This window comes from Salmo salar, chromosome 14 (genome assembly GCF_965601325.2).
Source record: "Salmo salar chromosome 14, fSalSal1, whole genome shotgun sequence".
Classification (NCBI taxonomy): domain Eukaryota; kingdom Metazoa; phylum Chordata; class Actinopteri; order Salmoniformes; family Salmonidae; genus Salmo; species Salmo salar.
Window position 1 is genome coordinate 11,674,094 of NC_138304.1, and position 12,445 is coordinate 11,686,538.

Consider the following 12,445-nt stretch of genomic DNA (forward strand, 5'->3'; position numbering starts at 1 on the left):
AAAATTGACTTTACAGGGAACAACGAGAATTCATCGATGAATCCAAGAATTCACTGCCAACGTTACTGTTTTTTTAATGTTCTATTTTTGATATATTTTATCATGTATTTGGGGAGTAGGGGAACGGGAATTTGTAGTATGAATGTATTTTAGGGGTACTGATGGTCAATAAGGCGGAGGACATTTAAATGAATGTAATGCCTCACAGGTTACCGCCCCTCATTTGTTTTTGAGTGACAGCTCCACCTAGTGGGAGCGTTGGGCTGTAGCACATTTACTGCAGAGGGGAGGGGTAGAGACCAATGACTGTAGAGATGCTGGATGTCCTTTTATTGGGGACAAGGAGGAAAAAGATTAAAGGAAGGAATGCTTTAAACTTGCTGCTTATTGTCCGGCCATTCAGATCCAAAGAATTACACATCCAGTTGCTGATGTTTTTATGCAAAAATGGCTTGTCATGCAAGATAAAATGAATAAATTAAGTGATCAAATGTAAAATAAGGGTCTAAACAGATGTTTTGTATTGAAAGAGCTTGTATTGTGTATGTTGTTTCATCTAGGTATGAAATCCCAAAGCAGGATTGTTTGATGAGTAAGAGGTCATAAATTATTTGATGTTTCTCAACAACTGGGTCATATTCATGAGGCACCAAATGGAACAAAATGGGTGGAAACAGGGACAGACTGCCCGAATTTGTCCAATAAGAAATGCGTTTTGTGTTGGAAAAACATTTTGCTGTGGTGTGCACTAATGAAGGCAATCCTTGTTCCTATCGAGCCGAGTTCAGACAAACCAAACCAGTCTCTATAGCAACAGATCACTGAATATGTTTGGTACCAATTCAAAAGTTCATAAACTATTCATATAATATATTTTCATTTCTTTGTGTGTCTAACATGGAAATAGCTTCCATCTTACCCAAGAATGACAATTGTGAATGTGGATAGAAAGAGACCCAATCAATGGCAGCTATTTTGGGGACACGACAAAGCCGTCATTGTGAATATTACCACCACCCTGTCTTTCCTGATCATGTATCCTTCTATCTCTCTCGTTCAACAGTCCCTCTGTGTTTGCATAGTCTTGAAGTGGAGATGAGGGATTGGAGGCATGCAGAGAGGGGAGAAAATGATGGGAGTGATGAGAGGGAGAGGGATGGACAGACAGATGGGAAGGTGACGACTGAAACTGGTGAGCAGCACAGATGGAGCATGAGTCTTGTGACATTGTGTCATATGGCAGGGGCCCCTCTGAATGAACCCGCTAGCCCAGGCTATTGCCTTGAGAGTGTACTGTGTCGCTATGGCCCAATCCCTTTAGTGCTTTATCCGGGTAGCCGGAAAGTAGAGCATTGCAGTAGTCCAGCCTAGAAGTAACAAAGCATGGATTAATTTTTCTGCGTCATTTTGGACAGAAAATTCTGATTTTGCAATGTTACGTAGATGGAAAAAAGCTGTCCTTGAAACAGTCTTGATATGTTCTTCAAAGAGAGATCAGGGTCCAGAGTAACGCCGAGGTCCTTCACACTAACTAAATCAACCCTAGCCCCTAACCCAAGGCACTTGTGTCGATCTGAAGGATTGTATAGATAAGCAATATGGTTAGAGGCTAGGTTGGATTGAGACATTGGACATTCATGTGTATGCATGTAGATACTCAACTCACACCAGAAAACCCACACCTTTAACCTTTCTATGTGAGTGCATAGACATGGCATATTTAAATAAGACAACAATCAGCCCATTTCGTTTTAGACCTTTATGCCAAGTAGGTGCTCTTAAACTCAATCATCAATCAGATTGTATTATCTTAAACTAACAGAAAATTCATATAATATGATTTGCCTCATTTAAATATCTTAACAAAGTGTTCTTAAAGTGTTCTATGTTAAAGGCTGTTACGTCCATATTTGGCACTGAGGGAGTTTTCCAGCTTTCAGGATATCATGGCCAATGTAAGAAGTTCCATTCCATGTCCTAAGTGTGATCAGCTGATACAAAATGCTATTCTTATTCCAGTCAAAGACCGTTTTCTCTCTCATGCAATAAGACCTACTGTACGATATAGGATGCAGTTCTGTGTTCAGTCCACCTCAGTAGAACTCCGATAGCTCTGTCCCTTTCTTTCCAAAGGCAGATAGATAGAACTCTAGTACAGCACTGTGGCCGTCCAAAAACAGTCGGGACTCAATCAAACGCTGACGCAGTGCTGAGCCTGCCTCCGAAACCAGTCTAGCTCTGTAGACTTCCGCTGTGTCAATTCCAATACAGTCCAGTCCAGAGAAAATACCTAAACTTTTTCACGATTTCTATCATCCATTGAACCCTGACAGTAGGTGCGAGTGAAGAGCTGCAGCTGCCATGTTTGATAAGGGAACTCATAATTTCCCCTCTTCTTCGATGGGCCACACTTCCTCATTAGCATGAACTAATCACATTGCTCTTTCTCAGTCTTTACAACCTTATTTGGGCGGTATCACCACTAGGGGTGCCCCTCTGCGGGGCCTCCACATCAGCACTTGGGCGTCATTGGCATTGGGTCGTCCCAGGGCGTTGGGGGGTATTGGTTCCTGGTAGTTGAGAATATGGGGCTGCTCCTGGTGAGGACGGCCTACTAGGGAGGCCCGGGAGCCCAGGGGCATGTCAGGGTCCACGGCGATGTCCACCCGCATCCGCCAGCGCACAGTCTGCAGCACGATGCGCTCCTGGAAAGTCCGAAACATAATAGTGAAGTTAACTATTATAGCAACTTACATGTAATATGCTGCAACCCAAAGTGCTTTACAGTTAGCACTTGGAGCATTGCTTCACAATCTGTAGCCTACTTTGACCCCAAGGCTGTACATTTCTGTTTTAGTCCAGAATTAACACTGAGCGACAACAAAAAATGTACAGGGATAGTTCACTTAAAAATCACAGTTTGTCAGATGTTTTCAGACAAAAGTCAGACCTCAAGTATGTTGGGATGAGTCCACATTGCACACCATCCGTTGTGTCGCTCAAACTAATTAGATGGGGCTAATCTTTACCATTCATTTGGGATTGAGGTACATATTGTTGGATCCACACAACAGATGGTGTGGGATGTGGATTTATCTTGAGATTAGACCACTTTAGAGGTCTGAAAACATCTGACAAACTTAGATTTTTAAGTGAACTATCCCTTTAAGATATCAAAAACATATAACTTAACAGAGCAGTACACAAAATCCAAGGAAGTCCATCTTCTGAAGCCTACCTTGGTGACAGAGTTGATGGCAACCAACCAGGTGATGAAGCTCTGGTCTCGGATGATGTGTGACAGCATTGGTGTGTTGCTGTTGCTGATGGGAACGGCCCAGGTCACACTGGGGTAGAAGTTGTCGTTCATGCTGACTGTGAGGTGCGACGGTTTGGACGTGGGACCCGTAAGGGTGACCGTCTCAGTGGTGTTGCCGTACCATGGGTAGCTGACCCCGTCCGAATCGCTGATGGCCTTGACCCGGCCCTCACGGAGCTCTGGTAACTCCCAGCTGGACCTGGGGTAGTGGACATGCAGAATGTATTTAGTAATATACAAAACAATACAACAGAACATGATACATGTGCAAAGACCTCACTTAATGGGACTCTGGTTTTATAGTAGGCCATGCACGGCTAGAATTTCACCGGCGCTCGAAATTCACCAAGGTCTACAACTGATACAAACAGACAATATTACAGCACACATGTCACAGACAAGGATTGCCTGGCCAAGTGACTCAAGACTGTGTTAGGCCACTGAACTAAAGCCTAGGCCAATACACTTAAGTGCTGTGGGCGTAGGTGTGTGTGTGTGTGTGTGTGTCGGAGAGAGAGAGAGAGAGAGAGAGAGAGTTGTGTGTCAGAGATTGAATGACTGGCACTTCGAGATGACTGATGGTGGATGACATCAACTCAGAACTTACATGCCAATGTCCCCATAAGTATTGTAGAACTCCATTTGTGTACAAGCCTGGATCCAACCCACCACCCAGGTCTCATTGCGGGGCACCGGAGGCATCACGATCCCTGCGGAGGCCCTGAAGTAAGGTGTCTTATACCGCAGCACTATGGGCGAGTTCTCCTCTATCACCGTTGGGCACTGGTCAATGGAGGCCGATACCTCGTAGACTACAATGTTCTCCCTTCTAATGCGAGGCTTGCAGGAGATGCTCTGGATACAGCCCATGGTGCTGGCAAGTAGCAGAGTAAGCAGAACCAGAGACGAAGAGAGAAGACGATACCTGACCAGTATGCACATCAGTCCCTCTCGGATTCCATCCAGCTTTTAAATCAATATCAATCTTTTAATTTACCCATCACTGATACGGTCAAATTACTGGGTTGAAGAAAACGAAATAGAGGCATCATTTTGAATACAGCCATTGAGCCAAAATTCGATATCAAATCAATACAGCAGCAGTTTTTAAGCATTTCTCCGCACTGGGAAAATGGAACGTTAATGTAAGTGCGGTATGGAGAGTGAGTGTGGGGAAGGTACACTGAACACCCCCCTGCAGCCTTCCCCGGTGTGACTGTTGTGTGCCGCACTGCCCTTGGTGCTTGTCCCCAGAAACTGCAATAGGCCCTCCTCCGGGATGCTGCTTACTCTCTGCGAGTCCGAAGTCCCACTTCCTTTTCGAGTCCACGCGTCCGGCTGCAGGTCGGTGCCCTTTGCACCTGCTCCTTCGACTCGGCGTTGTCATGTCAGTGGCGACGGGGCAGCAGTTGCGTCAATGGGGTTGTTCGGGTGCCTTTGTTTGGATGGCTTGCATAGCCCTGTTATTTGTACGGCGCCCTCAAATGAGATTGTCTTGGTCGTCACAACAAGAAGACGTTATACAATGGCTCATATCCTACCTAAAACCAACAATAGTAGGCTACGTATATATATAAATCAACGAAACGGCGCGTGGCAGGCTATGGTGCCCTCTTGAGACAATAAATCGCCTTAGCGCTATTTCAACGTTTTCTTCATGCCATTCTTGGGATCAATGATGAGGGAAGCTCGCATCATGAATGGTGCATCATAAATGGTGAGAGAACGCAACGAGAGATTCACAAACGTGCCCGCGACTAGGTGTGATACCCAGACGCCCAGACATCCCTAAAATGTTTTGGTGACACGAATCATCCATATATACCTCCGTCTTCCGATTGAGCATTATTGCTCCAACTCCCTCGCTTGGAAGAGCATAATTTCCTCAACGACGGTCGCTGTTCAGTTCGGCTAGGTGCTGATGCTGGGAGGATATACAGCGGCAACCACTGAGGGAGAGGCGTCACCAGACGCCTGTATTGAAAAGTTGACATCATGTGGGCGTGATTTACACCCCATGGACTCGCCCCCATTTGTTGCCATTGGTTGGCCACGTCAAACGCGGAAGTGGTGTTGCTTTTGGCGAACTTCCCACTGACACGCATCAACCGGTCATTAGATCTGTTCTTCATTCAGACTCCTCGTCGAACCGGATTCAGTTAGTGTGTTGTTTGGTTGTCGGTTTATGATTTTCCATTTATTGAGTAGGTTATCAGTGAAGGTGCCGAGCGTTGTGTACAGGGCCGCATTGATCATGAAGCCGCAGGTTGTGTTCGTGTTGGGAGGGCCTGGGGCGGGGAAAGGGACCCAGTGTGCCAGAATCGTTGAGGTAAGATGGCGAGAAAAGAACAATGAAAATGACAAAGATAATTTGACAGGGCATTGAATTGTGTTGGGGGGGGAAATACTAACAGATATGAGGGGGTTGTGCTCACTTTTGTTGGCATCTGTCCACGGGAGACCAGCTAAATGGATCAACTTCCCTTTCTTGTCCTCTGAATGTAATGTACTTGTTATGTTAGCTAGCATAGCTATGCCAAGACCACACAAGCTAGCAAGCTAACTAGCTAGCCATGTGAACAATTAATAAATGATATTTCCATCAGTCAACCTTTCAACGAGCAAACTATCTGAAGATTTTTCCTGAATATCAGAAGGGTGTACTACAAAGCAGAATCAATGTGTTAGCTAGCCAACGTTGCTAATCATCCAGAAAAAATAAACACATTTTCTGGTTGTTGAGTAAATTAGACCATGCCCATTTCAAGTTTTTCTTAAAAATAAACTCTTATTTCAGAATATTTAGTCCATTTTATCTGGAAAACTCATTGATCCTGCTTGGTAGTATACCCCTCAGGAGTCGAAGTGGGCTATGACTCATCAAGTGACAGAAGAGGCTAGCCTACTCCTTTAGTCCAAAGACCTGTTATGTTCAGAGGCGAATTGGCAGCCAAATACTCCATTTAAAATGTGATTCTCAATTGCAGTACATCGAAACATAAAGCCCTCTACCTAGATATGACATCAACAATAATTTCACGAAGATAGAATGTACACTTTTTTTTTAACCGGTTTTAACAGTTGCAGCTGACACTATTTTTCAGTTACATGTTTGTGGCGACCTTCATCCGTTACACACAGGTGTGCGGCGCCCCCAGATAGCTAATTAGCAAAGGTAGTCGCCTCTGTCTTCCGTAAACAAGCGCTGTAACGGAAGTATTGCCGCGTGGGACCCTAACCATATAAAGGTGTGTAGGAAATGAACTTTTTTTTTTAAATATTTTTTTTGAAAACATTTCCAAATGTTCTCAAAACTGTATCGCGTGGGAGACGTGTTTACATTTTAGACAGAGCCATTTTGGCATCGGGGCGCTGTCCTCAGCCGGCAGACAGTTTCGTGAATAGACGAATGGGCTAGCTCTATGCTAATTGTGAAAGGCTTCTAGCTACATACACAGAGTAACCTATGCACTGATTTCGATATCACACCAATGTGTAGTCTACATCTTATCAGTTCAGCTGTTGTGCAATTCAAATTATGTAAAGTTCAGTTTATCTGCAATGCACCTGCTCTAAACCTCCAGCCAATGGCCTTGAACAAGTAGTCTAGAGAAATTAAGGCTGACGTGTGTCTGAGTCTGGGTGGGGTTTTAGTCAAAAGATAAACTACTACTGCTATTCAGCTGTCTGACGTATTAACGCACAACATTGTAGCTCCCCCTTGGCTTTCTTCTGTGCCAAGATGAGTTTCCTGCATTTGCCAATTACTTTGTTTATATCTATATTCATACAGAGCTGGGCCACGTGTGTTTGCGCAAGCATCCTGTTCAGGCATGACGAAACACGTGTTCTTAAGCCACCCACCCACTTATAAAGCCTGTCTTCATACAGCTAAATATAAAAATCCCTCCCCTTGCTTTCAGTGTCAATGGAGCACAGCAGCATCATTTTAGAACAATAACCCACAATGCCTATGACCATGTTATTTTCTGTGTATTTTCTACTTAATGCATTGTTACTATTGGATTCCTTAAAAAAAAACGACATTAGTCCCAGACAATTTCATTCTCATAACCAATTGATTCCTATGGAAAGTAACATATTTTGTTAGTACAGTACAGGTATGTTTCTGTACAATGTCCCACGTAAGTGGTTGGATCAGTGATTATTGTTAGAGTGCGTTGTGTTGTTTTAGTAAAAGCTGGCATTAATTAGCGTTTTTCACAGAACTACAGTTACACCCACCTGTCTGCCGGAGACCTGCTGAGGGCCGAGCGAAGCCGAGAGGGGTCAGAGTTCGGACAGCTCATTGACAGTTACATCAAGGATGGCAAGATCGTCCCTGTCGAGATCACCATTAACTTACTCAGGAAGGTATGCACCAACTCCAGGTACCTATGGCTACAAGGTTTGTGTTAGCTGTTGACGTACAGTAAGTTAGGAATCAGAATTACTATTAGCTTAGATAACATGGGGTAGAGCGTTGTAGCACTATATAGTCATTGTGGTCTAAGTCTCCCCCCTCTTGCTGAAATAGTTTCTGTCATTGTTCCATGGGCTGAATTAATCCATACTTAAAAGGAATAGTTCACCTCAAAATATTTTTGATGTCAGATGCATATAAGAAGGTCTACAGGTGGTGTGTAATAAAGACGCACCATGTTTTAGACATAAAAATGTCTGACTTTGATTTGGGGCAGAATATCCCTTTTAACTTTCACTTTCCTTTGTCCTCAGGCCATGGAGGAAACCATGGAGATGGACGAGAAGAAGTTCCGCTTCCTCATCGACGGCTTCCCCCGAAATGAAGACAACCTCCAGGGGTGGACCACTGTCATGGAAGGGAAGGCTAACGTCAAATTTGTGCTTTTCTTCGACTGTACTAGTGAGGTAATAAAACACCTTAGGGGGAGGGTCTCCAAGAGGAAGGGGAGGGGGCGAAATGGAAGGGGCAAAATCACTGGAAGGGAAAGACACCTCAGATATAAGCCACATTTGGAGTGCGGCCTTCTAGTGTTTATTGCTTAGCTGACAGTGTAATGTTTTATGCTGAGAGCTCTGTGTTTTTGCTTGTCTACAGGTCTGTATCGACCGATGTCTAGAAAGAGGGAAGAGCAGCGGGCGCACCGATGACAACAGAGCGAGCCTGGAGAAAAGGTAGCGTCCAAACACTAAGGCTTTCCATGATCATTGACCTCTAATATGAACTGGAACTCTCAAAAGGAGACACCGCTCTTGTTCATAGAAATAAAAGGGTACTTACATTTCTTGGTTTCTAAAATGTTCGCCTGATTTCAGTTCATACAACACATAAGCAAAGTGTAGAGAATCATTGTACCATCTAAACCGCTGTGAAATATAGTTTGTCACCAAAAATACTGTATTTTCTGTAGTTGTAAGGTGTGGTACAAAACTGAAAGTAATAAGAAGTTAAAACAAGTTACAGAATGGAAGCATAGAAATATTGCATATACAACGGATCTACCATTCATCAGACTTTATTTCAATGAGTGTGACAGAACTATAACATGTATTTCTGTATGAAATCAGTCGGGTTGTACACAAAACGACATAATGGACCTTTTTAATAATGGACTTTCTAGTGAAAAAAAACATTGCTTTTGAGATTGTGATTTTCGTTTTAGCTTGGCTGTATGTACTTGTGACTGTGACCCCATTTTGGGTCTCTTCTGCGTCCTGGGTGCTGGTCAGGCATGTTTCTAAGCCTCCATTTTCTCCCCTGAAGGATCCAGACCTACTTGCAGTCGACACGGCCCATCATCTCACTGTATGAGAAACAGGGCAAGGTGCGCACCGTGGATGCCTCGCGCGGTGTGGACGAGGTAAGCAAAGGAGTATACAGCCATTGAAGGCACACACTCGTTAGTGAAAACGTATTCACCCTCATCTTCTATTTTAGTTTTGTGTTAATTCCCTCTGTCTGAGTTGTTTCTTTCCCTACTGGTTTTCTCGCCGTTCCCCTGCACCCTCCGGCAATCACACACTTGTCAAAAAACACAGTGTCTCTCGTTTTCTCTAATGCATCTCTTTCTCTCCCTCTCCGTTTCAGGTTTTTGACCACGTCAAAGCCATCCTGGACAAAGAGGGTTGAAATTCCCGCCAACTGCCAACAACTGTAACATTCACAGTTACGTTTAATTTGTCTTTGTATCAACTGCAGCAACACTATTACTCAGTTTACATGTCCATTCATATTACTTTTTACATTTAAAAAAAAAAAAAAGATGTTTTTTTTTGTCAGTGCCCGAGCTTCTCGTCCAAGGGTGTGAGTGAGTGAATGTGTGTGTGTAAGAGTGAATAAGATGGGTAGTAAGATGCTCTACTGACCAACCTCACTGGGTTTCACTATGGTAGTTGTACGCCAACTGACAAGACTGTCATTGTAGTCGTGGGGCTTTGTATAGGGACAAGACTAATAGAATTGCTCTTAGCTTGGTGAGGCACTTATTTTTGTCAAGCAGAGGCATATACAGTACTGTATATTATATTAATGTAAACATTTTTTTTGTGATAAAATCTGCGTACACACCATTGTTAGCCGTTCCCTAAGCGAAAACATGCATTTTCACAGACCAACCACTTCTATGGACTAAATCAGAGCTCTCCAACCCTGTTCCTGGAGAGCTGCCATCCTGTCCATTTTCACTCCAACCCCAGTTATAATTAACCTGATTCAGTTTACCAACCAGCTAATTAGATCAAGGTTGCACCCAGGGGGTGCCAGGACCGAGTTTGGGAAACCTTGTGTTAGATTAGGGTTGGACTGAACCTACAGGACGGTAGAGCTTGAGGAACAGGGTTGGTGAGCCCTGGGGAAGGATAATGAAGAAAAGGGTAGCCAGAGAGGGGGGAAAAGAGATGTCATCTCATGTGAATCAATTTGGTTGTACTCAGATATGAACATGGTCTTATGGACTTCCCCTCTGTACTAATAAAATATATAAAACATCGGTCTCATGTTGGAAGAAATATGAATAGAGGTTCCCATAGGACAACAGGGAATCGAAACACAGCAGCCATGATTGCAGTATTACAAATTTGTGGATTAATCTGGCATGGCAACGATCGTTGTTACTGCACATACGGTGCGGGACCAATTTTAAACTTAAACTTTTGTTAAGTCGAGTTTAAACTTGGGACTATCTGCAAGTTTGTGTCACTGCACATGAAAGAGTATTTGGTGTTCTCCCGAAAGCTGAAATACTGACATGTCTTTGTAGTCCCATGTAGTGTGACTGAATATGTGAAGTCCAATGCTTACCTTGTTCTCCACAAGGACTCGGCTGTGTTATGAATGTGTCATTACAAAAGTGCACAAAGATCAGCTCCCGACTGTTAAGTTTCTGTTGTGTGTTATTTGTTAAATCTTTGATTATGCGACAAAGGATGAAGGACCAATTTTGTCGAATCGGAGTATGTTGCCATGTAAAGTGGGAGAAATCGTCAAATACAAACAAACCAAATATACCCCCCTCCATGTCTGTCTGTACTTCATTTTCTTTGACAGGTGAATACTTACGGACCCCCTCAAACAGGTAACTCCAACATTCACAGACATTTTACATTTACATTTTAGTCATTTAGCAGACGCTCTTATCCAGAGCGACTTACAGACGGAAGGCCACACTATTTCAAGGGAATAGTCAACTTTAGAATCTAGACTTTGACAGGTGAATACTTATGGAGCCAGACAAACTCACCAGTAGTTCCAGTCAGACAGGTCACACTTGTTTCAAGGGCGTCTCAACTGTTTTCTGACTGGTCCCTGAGACTAATTTGGCTACTTCTACAGTGCTCAATATAATTGTTCCTCACTGAGATTTTGATATCTTTAACTATTTACGATCTCTTTATTTTGTGCCTACCACAAGCCTTGTACTAACGGTTGTTGTTGGTATAACTAGTTTGCCGTTTCAGACCAAACTCCTTCAACATTGTTTACATTAGATTTATTTGATTTCATCCAAGCTTTCTGTAGGCTACCATGATCACAAATGTGCTAATATAATATATGCCATTTAGCAAGCTTTAGCTAAACTCCTTGTGTGTTATTGCTCAATTCAAGGGTGAGTGGTTATAGCCACAGTTATAGTTACATTTTATTTACGGTCCCGTGTGGCTCAGTTGGTAGAGCATGGTGTTTGCAACGCCAGGGTTGTGGGTTCGATTCCCACGGGGACCAGTACGGATTTAAAAAATATGAAATGTATGCATTCACTACTGTAAGTCGCTCTGGATAAGAGCGTCTGCTAAATGACTAAAATGTACATTTATTTAAAAAAATCTGATGCAATTGTGTAATTTAAGTGTACAAACAGCCATCATAGTAAGTATTATGTAACAATGTACAGTTCCACTGCAACACTACCTAACCATGTAACTACATTGGAAATACTGATGGGTACAGATAGGTATCACTCCAATGTCAGTCAACCCAATTGGCCAGCAGAGGGCAGACTGACATCACCAGTGTTTCACGTGTTGAGAAATGTCACGTCACCATTTTTACTTTATTTGTTATTCGAGTTTTTCCATGTCAATTTCTCAATTTAAACGGGCAATCGGCAGTTGCTACAGTACATCCGTTTTTTTGACTTAATGATATGTACCCATTGTTTCTTGAAGAATATAACTTATAAATGCCTCATGAGCTTAGTTTAACTGTCATACCCTATCAGAACCCCAAATACAAGCTTGTTTTTCTCCAATGTTTTTTAACAAAGTAAATGTAAAACAAAGACCGTAGAGCCTCGACATGGTTAAAACTAGCAGTTTTGATACCCTGGATGGTCAATACTTGCATCCATAGGTCTGTCTATGATTTTGAGAGTGGTTACATTTCTTCGGCCCCATCCCACATTTGAGGGGAGCATGCTTTGCTGTTGTTTCAACTGCTGATTGGCCCTTTAAACTTCCGCATTCACATCATACGCAATGAATTATACACGTCATCGAATTGTATCTTGTGATTCTTTGACACTTTAGCATGCCACTACTTCTGTGTTATGTGTTCAAGGAAAATGTCCATTGAATCATCTTATCTTCAAAGAGCACTAAATGTAATTATTTTATGGAAATACAAGTGCTTTTTCAACTCTGGCCTAA

The 12,445-nt window shown here is 43.0% G+C and overlaps 2 protein-coding genes and 1 non-coding gene across 3 annotated transcripts; 2 read left to right on the top strand and 1 right to left on the bottom strand.

The window, feature by feature from the left end:
- Nucleotides 1–1,744: 1,744 nt before the first annotated feature.
- On the bottom strand, nt 1,745–5,209 carry fam78ba (family with sequence similarity 78 member Ba). The gene is made up of 3 exons (XM_014139398.3): nt 3,927–5,209; nt 3,239–3,518; nt 1,745–2,705 (listed from the first exon to the last, which is right to left on the bottom strand). Exons 1-3 carry the CDS (start codon nt 4,259–4,261, stop codon nt 2,463–2,465), a joined length of 858 nt encoding a protein of 285 aa, XP_013994873.1. The 5' UTR covers nt 4,262–5,209; the 3' UTR covers nt 1,745–2,462.
- Nucleotides 5,210–5,367: 158 nt separating this feature from the next.
- Nucleotides 5,368–10,812, top strand: cmpk1 (cytidine/uridine monophosphate kinase 1). Its single transcript, XM_014139399.3, has 6 exons — nt 5,368–5,648; nt 7,547–7,693; nt 8,057–8,209; nt 8,400–8,476; nt 9,066–9,162; nt 9,390–10,812. Exons 1-6 carry the CDS (start codon nt 5,505–5,507, stop codon nt 9,429–9,431), a joined length of 660 nt encoding a protein of 219 aa, XP_013994874.1. The 5' UTR covers nt 5,368–5,504; the 3' UTR covers nt 9,432–10,812.
- Nucleotides 10,813–11,447: 635 nt separating this feature from the next.
- On the top strand, nt 11,448–11,522 carry trnaa-ugc (transfer RNA alanine (anticodon UGC)). The gene has a single exon. It is a non-coding gene; the product is annotated as a tRNA-Ala (tRNA).
- The last annotated feature ends 923 nt before the right edge of the window (nt 11,523–12,445 follow it).

What these genes read in the sequence shown, in the direction of transcription:
- fam78ba (XM_014139398.3), bottom strand. Translation starts at nt 4,261, where the DNA reads ATGTGCATACTGGTCAGGTATCGTCTTCTCTCTTCGTCTCTGGTTCTG. An exon ending in ACTTATGGGGACATTGGCAT is followed by an intron (nt 3,519 to 3,926) that starts GTAAGTTCTGAG and finishes CCACTACCCCAG; the next exon opens with GTCCAGCTGGGAGTTACCAG. An exon ending in CCATCAACTCTGTCACCAAG is followed by an intron (nt 2,706 to 3,238) that starts GTAGGCTTCAGA and finishes CGGACTTTCCAG; the next exon opens with GAGCGCATCGTGCTGCAGAC.
- cmpk1 (XM_014139399.3), top strand. Translation starts at nt 5,505, where the DNA reads ATGATTTTCCATTTATTGAGTAGGTTATCAGTGAAGGTGCCGAGCGTT. An exon ending in CCATTAACTTACTCAGGAAG is followed by an intron (nt 7,694 to 8,056) that starts GTATGCACCAAC and finishes CTTTGTCCTCAG; the next exon opens with GCCATGGAGGAAACCATGGA. An exon ending in AGAGCGAGCCTGGAGAAAAG is followed by an intron (nt 8,477 to 9,065) that starts GTAGCGTCCAAA and finishes TCTCCCCTGAAG; the next exon opens with GATCCAGACCTACTTGCAGT.